The sequence below is a fragment of the Aptenodytes patagonicus genome, chromosome 2 (assembly GCF_965638725.1).
Source record: "Aptenodytes patagonicus chromosome 2, bAptPat1.pri.cur, whole genome shotgun sequence".
In the NCBI taxonomy this organism is placed as follows: Eukaryota; Metazoa; Chordata; class Aves; order Sphenisciformes; family Spheniscidae; genus Aptenodytes; species Aptenodytes patagonicus.
This window is the reverse complement of record NC_134950.1, coordinates 81,218,992-81,233,229: the sequence shown is the minus strand read 5'-3', so window position 1 is coordinate 81,233,229 and position 14,238 is coordinate 81,218,992. Positions and strand designations below refer to the sequence as shown.

The window sequence follows — 14,238 nt, the reverse complement described above, 5'->3', positions numbered from 1 at the left end:
AAGAGGAGCCTGCAGATAGATGGAAACTTTAAATTTAGTGGTCCTTGATAGTTTTTTTTCCCCCATGGATCTGACAACCAAACTACACATTGGAGTTCAGGGAAGGGAATATATAGTCCTTGGCAGCACAGCCAGTTGGTGCAGAGAAGGAAGAAAGAAATCTCCCTTGATTTTGGTGGAGGCAGAGAAGAAGAGAAGCTCCAGCCAAGTAGAATGGGAATCCCTGAGATATGACCACAGTACAGATAAGTAACCGAGTCCAGCATCTGAGTTCACTCTTAGCATTTTGAAGTTCCTCGTTGCTGCTCTCTCTTTAGCCACTGCATTGGGATACTTTGAAGATGAAGCTGATGCAGTTGTGATCTTTTCCTGTTGGCAGAAAACACTGTATCCCATTATGGGCCCTACTGCAAACAGAAAAAGAGTTAGAATCCACACTGAGCATTTATAATCCTGTGTTACTCAGCTGCTTGACTTTTCTGAGAGGGAGAGAGGGCTTATGGCAGTACCCCATCCCACAGAGCTGATGCCTTCAGCAATCCTTGATAACATTACTCACACTGACATCTGTTTTCCTAATTCTCATATTTTATTCTTCCTTCCCTGACTAAAGTCCCAAGTGCCCACCATTCACTGTGAGCAAGTGATCAGATTGTGCTGGTTTCCCTGAGGTTCCCCAGCTTTCCTTTGCTCACTCCGTCTTTGCTTGTGCAGTCCTTCTTGCTTGTACACTGCAGGAGAGCTGTCTTCCCACTGCCCATCCCAAAGAGTAAGGACTCCTTCAATGGCCTTCTGAGGTGCTCCTTCCAGACAACTTCTGGCCACTGTTCTCCTCCAGAGCTCCTTGACATCACTGTACCCAAGCAAGAAAAGCAGAGCAGGTCCAGCCACAGTGACCAGGGTCAGTGAAGAATCAAGATCACCAGGCAAGTCCAACTTGACGAGGCAAGGCTAAGGACAAGCTGGGAAGGAAGTCAAGCCAGCATCAGTATCAGCAAGGCCCAGGCATAGCTGTGGCTTGGAGCCACAGCCAAACATAGCTCAGGCAAGGAGCAAGGGCATGGGCCTGAGTTTAAATGCAGCTCTGGAGCAAAAGTGGGAGGGCTTCTCCCAGCTCTTTCTCACCCCCAGCAGTCCGATTCAAGGTGACACAGGCGTGCCATGCCAGAGCTGGCCTTGAGCACAAGTAGCCAAACCCCTGGGGGGAGAGGCAAGGGGAGTGCACTCAGGGCCCTGACAGCAATGTCCCATGTTCAATGAGCACCCAGACACCAGAGAGCTGGCAGAGACCTGTTTCTCTCGGTGCCCGTGCTGCTGCCGTTGAGCACTGCGGGGCAGGAGCCTCACCATAACACCATTACTGGTCCCAAACGGCTCAGGGAGGAGTCTCACGAGGATGTGGATTCTAGTGCATGTACACCAGGCAGGTATCACAGGGTCCACATCTTACAGAGAATGTACTAAAACTTTATCCCCCAGCCATTTGAGTTTAGCAAACTGTCTTGATTCACAGAGATGAGTTTTTTACAAAGCAAACACTGTCAGTCCATTTAATTGGCTCTTTAACATAGTGAGAAATGTTCCCTGGCAGAGAGTTCCCAGGAAACCCTCCAAGATGTGAAATGGAGAGGCACTTCTATGCAGGGAGGACAAACAAGGCTAGTCTCCCAGACCCAAACCTAACAACCGAATTATACCTCCTTGGATGATGGTAAGAGTCCAGGGGGGTGCAATAACCATCCCCACGGCCAATATAACAGTAATTTTTAACAGTGCAAGGGATGGTCATGCCATTCTGCCACAGAGGAGAGCAGCTCCCACGGTGCCCTTTTCTGTACAGCCTTAGCATAAAGACATACAGCCCGGGCAGGTTCTGGAGCCAGTCAGTTTAGTTTCGGTGGGTCTGGGTCTAGGTACCCTAATATCCAGGTGTCTTGATACTACAGAGAGCTAGCAGACCTGCACGTTAGCAAGACTGCTTGACTTGCTCCACTTAAGACCCTATCTGTGGCTGCCTGTAAGCTTGTCAGATCAGATCGTTCGGACAGGAACTGCTCACGTTATGAAGCATCTTTCCCCACGCAGAACACAGTCAGAAATGATCAAACAGCAGGTTTTTTTTCCTAAGCAAAGGAAAAATATGTTTGTATTAACAAGTGTCAGTTTGTAGAGAAACAAGAATGTTGTTTCACAGCTCTGCTTAACCCTATTCCTGAAAAAAATCCACTCAGGCCTGACTTCTCTGAATCACTGCGGCACAGCCAAAGTCAGAAGCCCAGCCCTGGGCGCACGGCACCCCACAGCTGCTGCGGGCCGGCTGTGACCGGGAGGGACAGAGAGGAATCTGCGCACTGTGCTCCTGGCAGCCTCGCCTCGTGCACCTGCAAAGACGAGTGTTGTGTCAGCGTGGAGATGCGACAGATCGGAGAAGGAAAGGAGCCCAGGCCCGGGAACGCAGCAGGAGAGACTAAGAAACGAGGCTGGGGAAAGTCGGCTGCTAACAGGGGAACTGGAGCTAGCGGGACAAAGAGGCAGGGCCAGGGTAAGAGTCCTAGGAACACGTGAAAACTTGGATTTAAGAGGGCACATGGGGCCAGTCATGAAACTAGCTCAAGCAACTGAGCCCTCGAGGGGAATTCGGAAAGATTCAGGTCTTGTTGATGACATGCGCGTGCCGTGTCGGCCATGCTGGGAAAGACCTGCCCGGCTGCTTCAGCTCGCGTTTAAAAAATCTGGAGGCAGTCCGCTACGGCAGTGACACGCCTATGTTGCCCTCCAGTGGTGAACCTCGCCTTTTCCCCAGAGTAACGGAGTAGCACTCGAAGGGACCGCGGGGCCGTGGCCCTCAGCCCCAAATACGCGACTAGGCAAGGCTTTTATTTCCTGATGGTTACAAACACACCGTGATTAATTTGAATACCCGTGTTTGTCTCCCACAACCTTATCGTTATTCAGGTACGTTTGCTCTGTTTTATTTGACCAGAGGCAGACCACAGCACAAAATCACGGTACTGGCATTCCCACTGTTCTGTCAAAGCACAAATTCAATTACTCCTGCTGTGAAAGTGTACCAGTTTGAGCTGCACTGGTTTCATTAATTTGGTTTAATACTTTCAGTTGCGTGTTGCATGCTGTGATGAAAGTCATCTGTCCTCCAGTTGCCTCTATGCAACAATTACTGACAATGCTAACGCTATACATTTGTTATGTTGGAGAGGAGAAGTACGAGCCTCTAAAAAAGACTTACTTTTCTTACAATTTTATCGAAGTTCCACCACCAAGCTTCAGGCTTTCCATACTAAGACCTGGTTGAACATTAAAAAATATTTATATACAAAGCACAAAGCCTTTATTTCTGTAAGTCAGATCAGCAAAAGCACATGATTTCACGATTTTAAAAATATATCGTCCCGTGTTCCTAGAGGCTTTTGACTTAGGCAGCAGTTGACAGTCAAAACCTGCCCTTGGAAGAAAAAACCCCAAACCAACACACCACCACCTAATTCCGACCAGGTCTCAGCTCACACATCCTTAGAAACTACCAGCACGTTATGCTGAAGATCTGCCCAACGTCACTGACTGTAAGCTCCAAGTTGCTGTGCACCAAGCCCATGTACCATCTGCAGAGCACAATCACAGCTTTTCTTCCCTCCAGTTGCAGCGCTGCCTGCACGGAGTCCTCCCTCCTCCGCATCTCCTGGTCAGGACGTCCAAAAGCAGAGCAGTGGAAGTGGTGTGCGGTACTGCCTGTTTCTTCTGGCATCTCACGTTTTACAGGAGTCCCGATTTCTAAGCCGTGCCAAAAGAAAACGGAACTGAAGGAGAGTTGATAGGTGAAGCTTTGGAACAATTTGGTAACGGGATTCACTGACGTGGACAGAACAGGTGCACTGGCTCTGGCTGGCACAGAGTTAATTTTCTTCATAGTAGCTGGTATGAAGCTCTGCTTCAGATTTGTGACCAAAACAATGCTGAAAACCAACTGTTTTAGCTATTGCTGAGCAGGGCTTGCACAGCATCAAGGCTGCCTCTGCTTCTCACTGTCCCCGCCCCCCAACAAGTAGGCTGGGGGTGCGCAAGAGGTTGGGAGGGGGCACAAGCGGGCAGATGACCTGAACTAACCAAAGCGATCGCCCCTGCCGCATAACACCATGCTCGGCAAAAAAAGCTGGAGAACAAAGGAGCAGGGGACGTTTGGAGCGATGGCGTTTGTCTTCCCAAGTAACCGTTACGCGTGATGGAGCCCTGCTTTCCTGGGGATGGCTGAACACCTGCCTGCCCATGGGAAGCAGTGAATTAATTCCTTGTTCTGCTTTGCTTGCGTGCGCGGCTTTTGCTTTACCTATTAAACTGCCTTTATCTCAGCCTATGAGTTTTCCCACTTTTACCCTTCCGATTCTCTCCCCCATCCCCTGTGAGGGAGTGAGCGAGTGGCTGGGTGGTGCTTAGTTGCCGGCTGGGGTTAAACCACGACACCAGGGGACAGGAGTTGAAGGGAAAAACTAATAAAATGTGCATAATGGTTTTCCAACTTCCTTTCTATCACACGTACAACTTCACTACGAGGTGTAAGGGGACCATTAGTGCAATCAAATGACTCCCTTTTAAGTTCCAGCTACAGCCGTTTTCTTTTTGTGTTACTGAATGAAGTAAGAGATGGCTGTACGTGAGCCAATGTATTTATGGGATTTTAGATTCACAATTACAGCCATGAACCAATGCAGAATGCCTACTTGAGCAGCAGTAAAACTGATTAACTGTTGTTGTCCACTGAACTGCATGTAAAGGAAGCTAATTTGGGAAAAGGCAAAAGAGTAAGAATGAAACACCCAGTACTTATTTTCTAACAGTGAAAATAAAGCTTTACAGGATTCTTCCTCAAACAGTTCTGGAAATACACTTTATTATAACCAGTCCTGGAACTCTCCCCACCATAAAAGCCGAACTTGTTATTTCTACCCTTCTTCCTCTGTCAGCACTCACTGAAGGATTTTGTTTGACTCAATATAAGTGATGTATAATCGCAGCAAATAATGATTAGAACAAGACCTGGTAGCTAACAGTGGCCAGTGAAAAAAAAGTTTCCTCTGTACTATGCTCTGAAAGGTTAAAACTATGCACATGAAATGTAACACAAGTAATGTTGAACTGGTATTTTCAATACTTCCCTGTCTTTTGAAATCTGCAGAAAAATTGCACGTTAGTTCTGGTCTACCGCTTGCTTCCTGCTAGTAATTTCACAAGCAAGGCACCTTACTAGTAAATTTTACTCTACCATTCTAAGATCATACTTGGGACTTACAAAGTGCACTCAATTGTGGTAGTATAGACAAAAATTTTGGAAAAAACCCCACTTGGCTGAATGCACATACCCCTGAAAAAGCTCCTCCTGGCACATAAATCAGGAACATGCTTAAAGGGTACTGCAAGAGGAAAAATGGAAGCAGCCAGAAGCATGAAATACAGGTCCTTTACATCTTCAGATTGAAACTTCATACTTGATATATTTTAACCTATGAGAATTACTGGAGGCTGCAATAATTTTTTGCTTGCTTCACTGAAGAACGACAGGCCTCTTAACTTGAGAATCTGTGGGCTTTGCTCACAAGCAGCTAATGGAGCTAGCTGTGGGAGCAATGGAAAAGGAACCATGGAATTTTACTACTGCGTTATCAATGTTTTTTTCCCCATACATTCAAGAAGTGTTTTCTATGAATATTCACACCTGCCTAAGAAAAGATGCAATACTTCTGAAACAAATCTTCAAGCCACCAGTGCTAAATTGTGTTTTATTTCCAACAATTAGCCATTACAGTATCTGAAACAAAAAGTGTCCAAAATAAATAGCTGAAGATGAAGCATCAGAATACTACCGTCTTCGCTACTGCTGTGGCCCCCTTAATGTTTCCTGCTTTTCAACCTTCACTCTTCAGATTCTCCCGGCCTACGGATATCATCAATCTTCAGAATCATTCTAACAACCTGAGTCGCCAGAGAAATCTGCTGTTTCTTACCAATCAAGGTTTCTATAACATGCTGCTGCTTCATATCTGCCAAAGAGAAGCAGAAGAATTAGATACCCTCCTCAAATCTAGATACAACATTTAACCCGAGATAGTAATTTCCATGTAATTTTAAAGAACGTTTTAAAATTCTTACTCTTGGCTACCATAGCTGACAAACAATTTGTACAAACTGCAGTTTTATGTCTGGGTTCTTACCAAAGATCTTGGAACATTAAGATCCGAACTCTTTTCCCAACTAAGTCTTCCCCCGCTGTAGCTTTTCACCTTTCTGCATTATTTTTTGAAGAGTACAGTTTCCACGTACAAATATTAGAAGCATCCTAAGGGCTGAGCAACCACTAAAGAAGTTCAAATGCCGTAAAGCAGAAACACCTAATCAAAGAGGGGTGATGAACTGACATAAACACGATGTCTTACATTGTGTTCCAAAATTTACCACCTTCTTTTCCAAAAAAAGTAACAGAATAAGAGCGTGAAAAGTGTACGTCCAGATGAAAATAAGTTTTCATACATTGGTTTCTTAGTCTTCACATGCTTGTCACACGTCTATATATGCAATACGCACTGGTGTGAACAACGCTACCTAAAGATGTTTCCAACCTCTAGTTTACTTCTTCACAAGCTGTTTCTCAAAACAACTGTTTGTAGGGCTGCAGCGTAAACTGGATCACTAGAACTGCAGTGTTTAAAACACAGCCTGCTCCTGCCTCATCGTGAGTAGCTTTTATTCCTGCACCACAACGTCAGCCAACATCTTCAACTAATCTTGCCACCAAATAAAGGTTTTCAAGCAATTACACATTTTCTACCTGGTAGACATGCATGTATCTCTCCACCTGCGTTGCCATTTATTATGGCAAGGGGCAAGAGTTCGTAACTGAAGTGATGCTCGGGTTGGGGGAAGAAGAAGGAAAAAAAAAAAAAAGAAAAAGAAGAAGGGGCTGAGAGGCAAAATAGTAAGTGTTTTGATCTTCTGAGAAAGAAAACCCTGGTATGCTCCTCCTTCTCCCCACTGCAGTTCTTACCATTCGTTCCTTTCTGCAAACAATCAATGCCGAGGGCAGGATTATTTTCTTTCACTTGCCTAGCCCGCACTTCGGTCATAGTCTGTATTGGATTCATACCACTGTTCTCCGAAAGTGCCATGGGAATTACCTCCAGGGCATCTGCAAAAGCTCTCATAGCGTACTGTTCCAAAGACGGGCACTAGGGGAAAAGAAATTTAAATTCATACAGCTGTTAACTCCGATGTTACCAAAAGCAGATTTTCACACTAGATATAAAATATATACACGATATGCAGATTTTCTTGGGAATATGCATCTCAGTAACTGAACGAATACCTTTGGATGATAACTACTTGCAAGTTAAAACAATTTTAAACTGCTCTTATCACAAAAGGAAAAAGGTACTGGCAATGACTTTTTACAGAGAAGGGAAGGAAGACTTTTAACATTGGTTATCAGTGCATGTCAGGAAGTTCCACGATATGCACTTTCTGGAAGGTCTTTGAAGTTTTTTTGGACTCTCTTAAGACGGACTTAATCCTTATTTTCCCTTCATAAATTAAAGAAAGTTGTAACCGTTCCTTTCTTACCTTATCTGCTGCTTCACTGACTGCCAAGGCACAAGAAATTTCAGCTGCACCACCACCATATACAATACGATTATCACGAATGAGATTCCGGATTACACACAATGCATCATGAAGAGATCGCTTTGCTTCTTCAATAATCTGGAATTATAAAATAGCATATATTTTACAATATACACAACTGAAGGCCATGAAGGTGTATTTCCTAATACAGAAATGGAAACTGCAAATGAACTGTAGGATCTTTTCATGGCTCTAATGCAGCTCTGCTGCTGCTATGTTATACTAGTTCAAAATATAAAATGTTAGACATCCAGTGGCAGAGAAGGAATAAAAAAAAAAACCCGCACCTTTTCAATGTTATTTGTTAAATCTATAAATTGAAACGACAAAAAACTTACATGATAAGGTTTTCAATCTTGCATATTTCCAAGACACAAACCACTTAAATGCCAACATTATTTTCAGACTGCAATTTGTGTCAACTCCCAACTTCAACAGATGTAGAAGGATTTAACAAGTTGTGCTAACCTTTAAAGCAGTATTTTTGCTTTTTTAAAGAACTCTTCACACTAGGGGTTATGTTCTTTTCTTCCTAAGGTTTTTCACTTAAAGTAGGACATGACCTATACTAAATATTATTTAACACTAACAGTACAACGAAGAATGAGGTTAAGTACATAAGCATTTAAAATGGTCTCATTCTGTGTGTGTGTGTGGGTTTGTTTTGGTTTTATTTTTTTTTTTTAACTGGACTAAATCAGAAGTGACATACCTAGGACTATAATAAACCCAAATCTTTTAAAAATGCTAATACGTCTTTACTCATAAAAGCGACCCTCCCATGAGAAGAAACAAATTAGAGCATCCACAGGTAAAATTATTTCTATATTTATGAACTATACGGTCTAATAGTGAGCAAACAAAGTTTTCATTCAAAAACAGAGGATGTGAATCTAACGAGTGACTTCTAACACAGTCACGACTGCTTACAACCCTCCCCCCCTTCTATTTGTCCACACTGCAAGGAAAATTTAGACAAAACCAAGAAGAGTTAATATGCTTTTGAAAGAAACTATGCATTCTGCAACTTACGTATCAAGTATTCGTAACAAACTAAGCATCTCACCATTTTATTTCCTCCTCTAATGAAAACGGTCACAGCTCTGGAATTCTGACACTGTTCAATGACAAGCATTCTGTCCTTCGTTGTTCCAAAGGAGATCTCTCGGACAATACCCGCAAAACCCAGTTTCTCTGCTGTGAGTTCGCAGAAGCGAGGAACAATGCGTCCTCCAGTTGCAATGGCGATTAACTGCAGTCAAACAACCATCAATTATTTTGAGAAGACTTTTCCATTATGTTTTTCATAACATAAAGAGAAGAGAATCTGTCAAGTGCCTACTCCAAAAGGTTAGCTTCCCATCAGTTCAAAGTATTTCAGGCGATGCCTTGTTTCTGCAAGCAGCGAGACTAAAGCAGAAACATTCCTAGCCACACGAAACTTTTACCAAGTAACATGCATACACTCCAATTATAAACCATTATCCCATTCATTGTAGGTTCTTCCCACAGATCCCCAATGACTTTTCTCCAATACCTACCCTAAACATGATTACGCAGTTCTACCCAGAAAGCCTGAACTTTCATTGGTACAGCGTATTACTTAACAAATGTTTGAGAACTGGTACAAAGCCCAATTTTACAAGATTTTACTTACTTCTATTTCAGGTCCACCAACCCAACGAACAGCAGGCAGCTCATTCTGGAGCAACAAGTGATTTGCCTCATCATCAAAACCCCACTGGCAAATAGCAAGGTTCGCACCAGTGTCTTTTATCTGAAAGTAACACAGAACATCAATCTTCTGATCAGAACTAACACGGGAATGAAAAACAATCTCTTCATGGTTTTAATTCTCCTAATTTTCTCAAAACACAAGTCTGAAAAAGAACCACCTGTCACATACAGAGATCAAAGTAAATTTCAAACGAGGATGGTCTCTTTCTTACGTAAACTTAACTTTTATTCATAGCCTTACAATTGCTTGTATGTTGCCTACTATCAGGATTATTAGCTCATTTCCAGAAATAAATCAATGCATTATGCTATTTTGTGCAAAGGCTATGAAAAATGTAGAAAACAGAGAAATAATCTTAAAAGACTACCTGTTTCACCATCTCTTCGAACTTCTCCTTTTCATATTTCTGCAGTGCCTTGTAATCTTCCACAGACGTGACATCAAGCTTATGCTTGGTTTTAGGCTTAGGTGGTTCGAACGGACAAGTAAGGATTGCAATTTTAGCATCTTTAAGCTCCTGTACAATTAAAAAGTTGAGTTTTGAACTCAGTAACACCTCTTTCTTGTATTTGCAAAACATACAGACGTATCTTTAAAAACACAGAGACAGGAGGCAACTTGAAGATCATTTGACTCATTCTACAGTGAAACTAACTATACCCAAATAATTCCATCAAAAGCCTCTATAACCCACGTAGAACAAACTCCAGTTTCAAGACACCATTTAAGCCCTTAACAATCTTTACCAACAGTGTCTTTTTATAGCTTAATGTTTAAAAAAACAGAAAAAAAACTTCAGTGAAACCATTATTTGCCCTATGCACCATGACCGTTGAGAATACTACATACTCATCTTCACAGCCACCTTTACATGACTGCTATTTTCCACCAGTCTTCCTTTTTATAGGATAAACAAGCGTCACGTACTAGAAAAATATTTTATAACAGTAGAAATTTTAAATTGCCTCCATCTTTCTTGAAGTACGCTGCACAAAGACTTGGAGTCCTTACCTACACCAAATCCAAATATAATAAAGGGACAGCTTCTGGGGTGTTCCAAACAGGACAACATGACAACTCGTAGAGCTTAAGCAGCGTTTCTTGATACGGAGTTGCAGTAAGCATCGTAAGCATATCACACACTATGGATGATTATTTCTGCTTCAACATAGAACTCTGCACCTGTCCTCACTTAGTTGTACAGTAACACCCCCCCCATCATTTCTCAATTTCTCACAATTATTGTAAATTCTAACTTGGTCTCTTCCAACGTGAAGAATTTAATGCTCCTCTCCCCTTTCTCTGTTGATATATGGGTGAAAAAACAAGCCAAACCACAACAGTGTTTAAATACTTCAGAAATGCTAGGGCAGCATTTGAAGTGGGCTAGACAATCTCATTTAAGCCATTACAGATGAGAGACGCGCACAGTGACATCACTTACTTTAGGCATCTGTGGATGACTGAAATCTTTATCCACAATCACTCCTTTAACCAACTGTGTATCTTCCAGTCTACCTCCCACTTTGCCTTGTACTTTGATCAGCTCAAAATCAACATCTCTACGTTCCATATCTGCTACTGTCAGTACAGCATTTACAGCAATTTCTGCCATTTGTCTGTGACAACGGTTAACTCTAGGTTTAAAAAAAATACAATAAAGTTGCATTACATTTCCACAATTTGGAAGAAAAAAGCGATTCTATCAATCTCAAACAGAAAAAAGTATCACTATAGCTAACAACTTTTGTATGCTCCATTAGAAGAGAGGGTTCTTCTTGTTTGTTCACAGAAATAAAAGATGCTAAATATGGCAGAAAACAGAACACGCAATATGGTTCGTCTAAGTAGTCTTTGTGGACATAGTGTCAAGATACAGATTTGAAACAAGCGAGGAGAATTTACTACTAAGAAACATTAAAGTCACAGAAACCACTGTTAAGACAGCCCTGCAAAGGAAGCCCTTACAATATCTGAATTTATATGCTACACATAGAACCTATAATGAAAAATGCACTTATGGAACTAGCCTATAAAAATTTTTTTTTTAGGGGAAAAAAAACAAACCAACCTTTAAAATATAACACAATTATTTTTAAAAGGTTTGCATTACTCTTGGCATTTGCTACGATGCAGAAATCTGGAACTAACAGGTTAGAACGAAATTGATTTTGCAGCTGTTTAACCTCAGGGAATGGACCCTTTAGACAAAAAGGATTCACAATTTCTTATCCTGAGACATGGGTCCGTTGAGAAATTAGCCAAAATCAAACATAAAAGAGCCTTCAGCAACCAATCCAATAACACAAACAATTTAACGATCCATCAAAACACCAGGATTTCTCCTTTCAACTCAAAGCGTTTTTAAGGGAAACTTAAATATTATTCTGAATTTTTTGTGACTTACACTTTAGAGCCTAGTGTTGTCTTTGCTGTCTGGATCAGAGGTTCAATGTTCTGTGGATCAACTGGAAAGCTGTCACTGATTTTGTCTAGATGTTCAATAGCAATGCGGGCTGCCTGCTCATAACCATCTGCTATTCTGATAGGGTGAATACCACGATCTAGTAATTGCTCAGCCTGTTCCAATAACGCTCCAGCCAGAACTATAAAACAAAATTTTAAAATAATGTTTACTCTTCCACAGATTTGAAGCATCATTTTTACTACATTTTCAAAAGATTAAAAAGTATGCCTTCTGATTTTTTTCTGTAATATTTTAACAGTTCAAAGTTTCTTAAATGACAAAACAGCCCTAAACAAACTGCTACTTGCTGTGCTTCGAAAGAAAACTGCATTATGTTACACCAAAAAGAAGCACGGACACCAATGCAGGACAGGCAGAAGATTATGGAAGAAAATTATGGAGAAAAATTTTGAAAGTACAAAGAGGACTCTCAACACTAACTTAAACTGTAACCATACTTCGAAAAGACACAAAAGTGTCTTTCTGATTCATCTTCTTCTATACATATACATACTTCTAATACAAGAACTGACAAGAACACTGAAGCAGTAAATACTCTAAAAACGTGCTACAGAAAAGCTACTGTTACTTCACACAAAATTTCTTAAAAATAGCTGAAGAAGCTTGATTTTAAAGCTGGAAAAGCTAAGTTAAATTTAAAGTATCTTCTTACCAACAACTCCAGTAGTTCCATCCCCAATCTCGTCATCTTGAGATTTAGACAGCTCCACCATAAGTTTGGCTATCTGGTGATCCACATCCATCATATTCAGGATGGTAGCACCATCATTTGTCACAGTCACCTCACCATCTTTGTCCACCATCATTTTATCCAAGCCTAAAAAAATATACTCAAAGCATGAAGGAAAATCTAGAACGTCCAAAAAACAATTACTGAGAAAGAACCATTAAAATTATTTCATTATTACCATTGGGCCCAAGGGATGTTCTCAGAGTACTTGCTACAGCCTTTGCTGCCATTATGTGAGACTATGAAACAAAGAAGAAATAAGTTAAATCATTATCATACATCCCAAAATTATAATATTAAGCTAAGAAAAATACAGGGGGAAAAAGCTAACACAAATATTGCGATTTAACTGACAACAGCCAATTATGACGGGGGGGGGGGGGGGGGGGGGGGGGAGGATCAATATTGTTTTTATGCCAGAAACATAGAAACATTTCCCGTGCCTTTTCTTGCACAGCTTGCACTTGCACCGCTAAAGCATGCAAAAGCAGAGCAGCTAAAATGACAGCCCCGAGATTTAAAGCAGGGAAGCAACAGAAGCAAGCAACGCTAAAAGGAGAAGCCCGTATAATTTTGCTCTACTCTTCCATCAGTATTTAAGTCACACGCATTCACACAAGGCTGCCTACTCGCTCAGCCACGGCCTTTCTTGGGAACGAGCTTCAGAGGGGTGGGTGGGTGGGTCTAAGGCAGGGGGCTGCGGCGAACCTCCCTGCAACCGGCGACCAGGAGACACCGGGAGGGGCACGCCGCACCTCCAGGGGAGACGACCCCGACGCCACGCGACTCAGGAACGGACTCACGCCATGGAGACCCTATGCCGCGGGTGGCGGATTCCCAGCCCGGGGGAGAAGCTTTCTCTCTCCCTCCATCCCTCCCACACCTGCGGGCCTAGACCAGACTCCAGGCGCCCTACGCCTGACGCGGGGCAGAAGACAAACGCAGAACCACCTCGTCCCAACAGGCTCCATCCTCCCGCCGAGGCCTAACGGCGCCCGCTCCCCGCCCCTAACGGCAGCATGGCGCGGCACGGCGCGGCCCGCCCAGCGAGCGAGCGCCCGCGGACGGATCGGCGGCCGCCCGCTCACCTTGAGCGCCTCGAGCCCCATGAGGCGCGTCTTGCGCTCCTGGTCCTTGAGGATGAGGAAGGGGCGCCCATACTCGTCAAACGCCAGGGTCCCCATGGCCGACATGGCTGCTACCGCTCCCACACACTGGGCAAGCACGAGCCGGATGCAGGCGCGCCCGCCACGCCGTGACGCAGCACGCTCGCCCGCGCACGGCCCCGCGCCTGCGCAGCCGGCAGCCGCGCGACACATTTCGCGGGAGGGACTTATATGGCGCCTCCAGCGGACCTTTCTGGAAGCACCCGGCACGGTGGGAGTCGCGCGGCACTCGCGGCCCCGTCCCCCAGCTGGGGGAGGGGGGAAGTACCCTATATTAGGTAGAATACGGGCGCCAAGCGCGGCAGCAGCGGCCTGCACCGGGTGACACGAACGCGAAGGAGTAGGGACAGACACACGCCGGAAGGGCGCGCCCCGCTCCTCTCCGAAGCGCCTTCAGAAAGGTTTCGCTGTCCCGTCGGTCCCCCCCGCGTAG

The 14,238-nt window shown here is 43.6% G+C and overlaps 1 protein-coding gene across 1 annotated transcript; it reads right to left on the bottom strand.

The window, feature by feature from the left end:
- Positions 1 to 5,762: 5,762 nt before the first annotated feature.
- Positions 5,763 to 13,883, bottom strand: CCT5 (chaperonin containing TCP1 subunit 5). The gene is made up of 11 exons (XM_076330328.1): positions 13,728 to 13,883; positions 12,818 to 12,878; positions 12,562 to 12,726; positions 11,829 to 12,027; positions 10,866 to 11,058; positions 9,789 to 9,938; positions 9,341 to 9,460; positions 8,750 to 8,935; positions 7,624 to 7,761; positions 7,052 to 7,232; positions 5,763 to 6,050 (listed from the first exon to the last, which is right to left on the bottom strand). Exons 1-11 carry the CDS (start codon positions 13,830 to 13,832, stop codon positions 5,923 to 5,925), a joined length of 1,626 nt encoding a protein of 541 aa, XP_076186443.1. The 5' UTR covers positions 13,833 to 13,883; the 3' UTR covers positions 5,763 to 5,922.
- Between the last annotated feature and the right edge of the window lie 355 nt (positions 13,884 to 14,238).